Raw genomic sequence first — 7,041 nt, forward strand, 5'->3', positions numbered from 1 at the left:
CTGTTTCTCTAAAAAAGAAAATCAAGATGATGGTCTAGACAGACCTTTCCTCCAATTCCGGTACTGTGCAATTACTAAACAGCCCAAGTAAGAAATCTTTAAAACACAAAACAAAGCAAACAAGGAGCTGTAAATGGTGATGCATGCCTATCATGCTAGTAACTTGGGAGGACCAAGCAGGAGCATCACAGATTTGAAGCTAGCCTGGGCAATTTAGCAAGACCCTGTCTCAAAATATAAATCAACTAAATAAATAAATAAACAAACAAAAGGGTTGAGACTGTAGCTCAGTGCAAAGGCTCTGGATTGAATCTCAAGTACCAACACAAACAGTCAAAGACATGAATACCATTCAATATAGTAGTTATCTCTCAGCATTCAATATAGTAGTTATCTCTCAGCATTTTTGAAGGATTGGTTCCAGGTCCTTCTCAGTTACCAAAATCTCCAAGTGCTCAATTCCTTTATAAGAAAGGGCCTAGCACTTGTGTAACTTGTATATAACCTTCACTCACTCTTCTGAATACTTTTATTAAAGATTTCTACTTTTTTTTTTTCCCCAGTACCGGGAATCGAATTCACGACTTTGCGCTTGCCAGGCAGGCGCTGTGCTGCTGAGCTAAATCCCCAGTCCCTAAAGATTTCTACTTAAAACACCTACTATAATGTAAATACTATATAAACAGTTGTCATAAGGTACTGTTTAGAGGAAAATAAGAAAATAATCTGTATGCATTCAGTACACATGAAGGGTTTTTTTCCCAAATATTTACAGGATGTAGTTGGTTGATTCCATGGATAAGAAACTCTCAGATACTGAGAGTTAACTATAATTAGAATTATGTATTTTAATGAGACAGACTAACAGGGGAGAGGAGAGAGAGAAGGAGCTAAAAGAATAACAAAGAAGTGCCATAATCTCCTCCATCTGAAAAGACCCTAACTATGCTTCTCTTGCCCAGGGTACCCTAAGTCTGCAATCTGCATAAGACAAGATACTTAGTTTTGTGACAGGACAACCTAGACTTGAATAACAGCTGGTAGTTTTATCATTTTCAGCATAGCATTTAACCTCTTAAGTTTCTACAGTTATAAAATAGGCAATATCTCCTTTACAATAACTTATATGAAGCACTTGGAACAGAGCTGGATACAATGAATGCTTGCTATTACTACTATTTCTCTACTAAAATTAGTTAGGTACACATATGTACCTCTCCTTAATTTTAAACTCTGAAAGGTACATCGGGCTTATCTTTCTCTCTCCCACAGTGCCCAGCACTGTGCCTCACATAAAATAAAAGAGCTTGATCTGAATTTGTAGGGAAACACTGCATACAGAAAGAGTATCAGTTCCAAGGTACAAAACCACATAAGCCCAGAGATGTATAAATACCACGCAAATCTTCCCAGGTAAAAACAAATGTCCTTATTTCCTTTAAAAAAAGTTTTTAGAAATTCATCAACATGTAAACACTGATTGTCATTGGTGCTTGATCCACAATTCTCCCCTTTTATCTTCTTTTATGATAGTTAAGTTTTCCTACAACATATACCCAAGGGAAAAATTATCAAAATCATTACAAGGATAAATAAAACTGTCTGCCTCTGAGTCAGAAAGTAAGAAAGTCAGAGACCTAGAGTCCAGCCTCTGCCAATCCCTATCTGGCTACCTGACCTTAGGCAAGTCAGTCCACTTTCCTGTAAAATGAGAGGGACTACATCTGCTCTGATGACATCAATAGGTGGCAGGAGACCCAGGACCAAGCTGTGGAAACACTCTCTGTAACCACAGCTCCCGAGAACCTCCTCAGCAAGCCTGGAGCCACCGGTTGCTTTTACCTTCTATTCCAAGTCAGACCTTTATTCCCTTCATGTCCCACCTTCATAAATGTTGTTCTTGTCATTAAAAGAAAGAATAACTCACAAGGTTGCAATCTTTTTCTCACCTTGTAAGCATTGTACAAGAGTAATGAGAATGAATTTGGGGCTGTGATCATAACTCTCTGTTAATGAGCACCACCCGTGTTTGAAACACCACCAGCTGTGAGCCCTTATTTTCACAGGGTGTTTTATTTCTTCCTTTTTAAAATTCTCTCTAACACATTGGAAATTTCAGACCTCAGTGCACTCCGGCAGATCATGTGCAGCAGAAGAAGGCGAAACAGCTAACCACAGTATCAGAGAAAGATGGTTGAAAACTGAGCTGAAGGTTCAGCTCTAGACCAAACAAAATAAGGTCAACTCAAACTGGCAACCTCTTTCTGAAAAGGCATCATTAGGCGTGAGTGCAAGATGCTTATATGCCAGGAAAAAGCCATTTAAAGGTCACAGCTATAAAGACGCTATGCCCATAAACTCCACAAAGTGTATACATGATGGAGCAGAGTGGGGGTCCAATAGACAAGCTAACCAGTAAGAGCCTCTTTTTATCTAGTTTACAAACTTATCCAGACTGAGCCTAGAATATCAGAATAGGTCAATGCAAGAAAGGGGCTGTGCAAACATATTGTAGGAACTTTGTGGGAGACAAGAGGCTCTCAGATGCATGACTTTCAACAGAAGGTCAGCTACTCAACAATAAAAACAGTAATTCCTAACAGCTCAACTTCTTCATCAATAAAGTGTGGACAATAATTACCTGCATTATAATTTGTTGTGAGAGCCAAATAAGACAATACACAAAAAGCATACAGTGTCTGGTACCTAATAAACCGTCAGTAATCTTTAATGCCACATTAACATTTATTTGATCACAAGAATAACTTGTGAAACAAGTAAAGGGCTTGCTCAGAGTCATGCAACTAAAAAGTGATAGGGGCCTGGTGGATCTTAGGACTAACATTCCATAATCTTGGCTGCAGCAGGAGTTTGAGAATGCCACCTTTCCCTTTCAGTGGTGCTATACACCTGAAGTCAGGGAGCCACAGGCCTGCAGGGTTTTTGAACACAGGAGGCTAGAAACCAGGTTTGACATGAATATCAGATTAAACCCTCAGAGCAGTTGCCACACATGATCCTGGGGGCCTAGGTATGGTCTCTCATAGCATCACAAAATGACACTTCTTGACATTCTTGTTTTCTACATAATAAAACCACTACCTCAGCTAATGACCCAAGGCCCCTGTAGCTACCTTAATTAATTAAACATAAGAGTTGTCAATTTAGTAAGCACTGTGTTAAACCCTTTACAAACATTTCATATAATCCTCACAATCAGCCTGGAGGGTGGGAGGGAAAGAGAAAAGTATCCTTACCCCTATTTAAAAGGCAAAGAGGCCCAAGGACACAAAGCTAGTAAGTAGCCTAGACACAGTTTGAATCCCAATCTGCAGAGAAAATGTCACACACTATCTGTTTCCATTAACCCCTCATTCTCTCCCCATCCTTCCTGCATACTCTTGGAGCATAAACCTAAAATAAAGTCTTCATTTTCCCTTTGTCAGAGAGGGTATTTAGCCCACTTAGGGGAGAAGCCAGGTGGATGAGCTGGTGCAGGGTCAGACTGCCCCTTTCCCAGGTTGCCGGGGTCAATATAAAGGCTTCAGCTAATGCTGAACTCACACCAGCCTGAGGCACCCAAGGCAAACATTAGCAACAGGACACACAGGAGAATTCCAATCACCCTCCTAAGTCTGATCCTACAACTCATAGTGACATTGATGCCCTCATCTCATAACCCCACAGACTCTCTGATCACTGCCCTCTTGCTCAACTCACAGCATCCAAGGATCACTACTACTCATCTCTACAGAATCGCCTTAGGTAGCTTTCCCAAGCAGTGGCTAACCTCCCTGAATTTTCAGCCATGGCCACCAGACCAGAAGGTAAGCAGACTTTAGATGGCAGGCTTAGGAAGATTTTGCGTAACAGAAAAAAGCTTGTTTCTAATCAGGGCCACCTCCAAACCCTCAACACACAGAATGCCAGCAGCTCAGGGCACAGTTAGAGAAGGCAGTGCTCTCAAAGTCAGAACCTCCCTGTATACTGAGGGGAGGGCACCCTGAGTGTACATACCACAAACCCAGACGGAGAAACAGGTACCATCAATGCCTCAGTTGCCCAGGGGATCAGGGCCAGCTGTCTCTATAAAGCTAAGCCATCCTTCATTGGTTTCCTCCCTGCAAGGCTGGGATGGGACTCTGTCTCTGCACAGCCATCTGAGCAGCCCAGCCCATGGAGATCAGAGCAGGCAAGGATAAACCCAACACCCTAAGTACTGAGTGAGTGGACAGAAAACTGGGGTGAGGGATGTGGAGGAGTACAGCAGCCTGTGCCAGCCCACTCCTGACCCAATACACATCCCAAACTCAGAGCTAAATGCTCCTTGCCTGCACTTGGCCTCCCAGAAGCCCACTCCTTGCCCCATCCCATACCCCTTGTGCTCCCAAGACTGTGAACTTGCAAGGCATGCTTGTCTTCTCATCACACTTGCACAACGCTGCCAGGAAGGTTGAGTTTGCCATCTCTCCCCAGGTTGCCTCTAACCAGCCCCCACTCATCCCCAGAGCCCAGCCCCTCCCACACCTTCCTTTTAAGCCTGAGCCCTCCCACTTCCACTCTTCAGGGTCCATCCAGAAGGACCCCAGCACACGGAGCACCTCCAGTGCTTTCTGGTACCAAAACTCTCCCACAAGGGGCTGGGGATTTAGCTCAGTGGCAAAAGCGATTGCCTGGCAAGCGCAAGGTCCTGAGTTCGGTTCCCAGTACCGGAGAAAAAACAAAAACAAACAAACAAAAAAAAAACAAAAAACTCTCCCACTGCCCAGAACAGAACAGAAACTGCCTGAAGGAGAAGCTTCACTCAGCCTTTGTAACTCCCTGCTGGGACCTCCACTTTCTGTGGAGGACTCTGGGAGAGACAGTCAGGTGCTCCTTTTGCCAAAGCCCACACAGTCTCACAGGGCAGGGCCTGAAAATACATCCCAGGACACCTGTGGAGTGTGTGCAAATGTCGTTGGGCACTGGGGCTGGCACAGGGTAGCATTTTTCACAACCTGACTTGCCAGTTAAGAGGACTCGGCTCTCACACATCTGGTCTGAAAGCTTTATCAGGAAGCTGCCCTAAGACTGGGATGAGAGTGAGGCTGGTTTCAGAAGGCAAAGACAGGAAGGTACAGACTGTTCCAAAGAGGATGAAAACGAGGGATGCTCCCTTTCTGCCTTCCCCGCATAGCCTGGACCATCCTATCAAAAGGGAAAGGAGGATCCCCCCTTCCACAGGAGTGTGGATGAGGGGTAGGGAGGGGCAACTCCTGAATCCTCAGGAAACAGACTGCAACACCTTGGGTTTAAGCCGTAGCAGTAGAGAAAGAAGAGGGACATGCACTCTACCAATCTCATTTCCAGATTCTCTCTCCAGCCTAGACACATTAATAATTAACTCGCCTACCCAGGGGCTCGCCTGGCACTGCCATAAAAGATGAGTAATGGTACGGGAGCCCGGCCCCATGCCCATGGACGGACGCCTGGAACAAAGCCTCTGCATTCCTCCAGGAAGGTGTGCCTGAAATCAGAGCTGTCATAGGCGAGAAGCTGACCCCTTACCTCCTTGGTGGCTCTTCGAAGTGTGGGTGGAGAGGCACCGTGAGCAAGAGGAAGTGAGCAGGCGCCCGGCGCGCCAAGCGGGACGCGCAGAGAGGTCGCCTGAATCCACCTCCTGACCCCCACCCGCTGCCAGTGCCGGCCCCCGTTGTCCCTGCAGCCTGCACGCCTCCGGGGCCTTGGGTCCCCAACCACAGCCAATTTCGGTAAGCCACGCTGTCTGCTGAGAGAATCCTGTTACCATGAACGCAGGCTGTACTTGGAGACCTGATTCTTAAAACAACAAGGCAGCTCCCTCGGCGCTCCCTCGGCGCCCTTCCCGATGAGTAACCCGAAGCCGGGCGCCGGCTCAATGAATTCTCTCGCGGAAACTCCAGGGTGAGCAGCGGCTCCCATGCCAATGTTCAGCCCCGGCGAACCGGCTCCTGTCACACTGCACCCAGACACAAAGCACCCTCAGACGCAGCCGGTGCACCCTGCGTCCTGCAGGCTGTAGCCCACAGACCCCCAAAAGTTATGGCGCGTGCACACACCTGCAGGCCCCCCTCAGCGGTTCCCGCCAGTCCCCCAAGGCTGCGGGGCATACATCCCCCGGCCAGCAGCGCCGCGGCTCCATGCGCCCTCTCCGTGAGCCCAGTCCTGCAACTGGTCAGCAGCGCTGGGCGACAGAGCACACTGGGGCCTCCACGCGCGCGCAGCACATCGCGCGCCCTCCGCGTCCTCGCAGGGCCCTTCCCAAAGAGCCCACACCCATTTGACATCAGCGCAGACTCGAGCACGTGGCACAGCGCCAGACGATGGACCCCGGCAGTCCAGAGCGCGCCACGGGCGATGCTGCTCGCCCAGGACGGCGCGTCCCAGCACGGCGCATTCCTTTCCTTGGAGAGGATGCTGCAGGCGGTAGGCAGCTGGGAAGTGGAGGAGGGGAGGGAAGCCCGAGGAGGCGGCTGGATCCAGGGCCTCGGAGCGGCGCCACTTTGGCGCCTAGCCAGCCACCAGGAGACCTGAGAGCCCTTGCCGCAAGTACCCATCTAAGGTGAAGACCAGGCTGCAGGTGACCCGGTTTGCTGTCCTCAGCCCCCAATGAGCCTTCTTAGAGACTTGACCTTGAATTCTCTCCCCCAGAGCGATATAAGAAGGACCCTCTTTAATTAAAAACAAAACAAAACAAAACAAAAACCTGCTAAATTGCTGGGGCTGCTTCTGACAAGCTAGTAAAGACACTTTGATTGTCTGCGGATGCTGACCCCCCCATCCCCAGAGGGCCACTATCAGTCATCCAGGAAAGTCAACCATACCTTCTAGCGTGTCTTCCCACCAGTCACCTCAACTAAGCCAGCTTTCTTTCAATGCCCTTGGCAAAAAGGGACTGCTCTCCTAATTCTGCAGGCAATCAGAAGCAGCAACACCCAGCAGCCCACACACACATTTCTAATTATTCATTAGCATCCATCCAAATACTCAAATGTTCAAACATAAATAAGGCTCAGTATGTGC

The 7,041-nt window shown here is 47.7% G+C and overlaps 1 protein-coding gene across 4 annotated transcripts in view; it reads right to left on the reverse strand.

The window, feature by feature from the left end:
- Positions 1 to 6,413, reverse strand: part of Plekha7 (pleckstrin homology domain containing, family A member 7) — a 128,619-nt gene extending 122,206 nt beyond the window's left edge. Inside the window, exon 1 of one of the 4 annotated variants that reach the window (XM_013511965.1) lies at positions 6,078 to 6,413. In XM_013511965.1, the coding sequence (XP_013367419.1) occupies positions 6,078 to 6,160 (83 nt within the window). In that variant the 5' untranslated portion in view covers positions 6,161 to 6,413. Of the gene's footprint in view, positions 1 to 5,547; positions 5,813 to 6,077 lie in introns of those variants that run through there. The other 3 variants (XM_013511964.1, XM_005380369.2, XM_013511967.1) reach the window with 3 other exon arrangements.
- Positions 6,414 to 7,041: the final 628 nt, after the last annotated feature.

Source organism: Chinchilla lanigera, unplaced genomic scaffold (genome assembly GCF_000276665.1).
Source record: "Chinchilla lanigera isolate Chin_1 unplaced genomic scaffold, ChiLan1.0 scaffold00013, whole genome shotgun sequence".
In the NCBI taxonomy this organism is placed as follows: domain Eukaryota; kingdom Metazoa; phylum Chordata; class Mammalia; order Rodentia; family Chinchillidae; genus Chinchilla; species Chinchilla lanigera.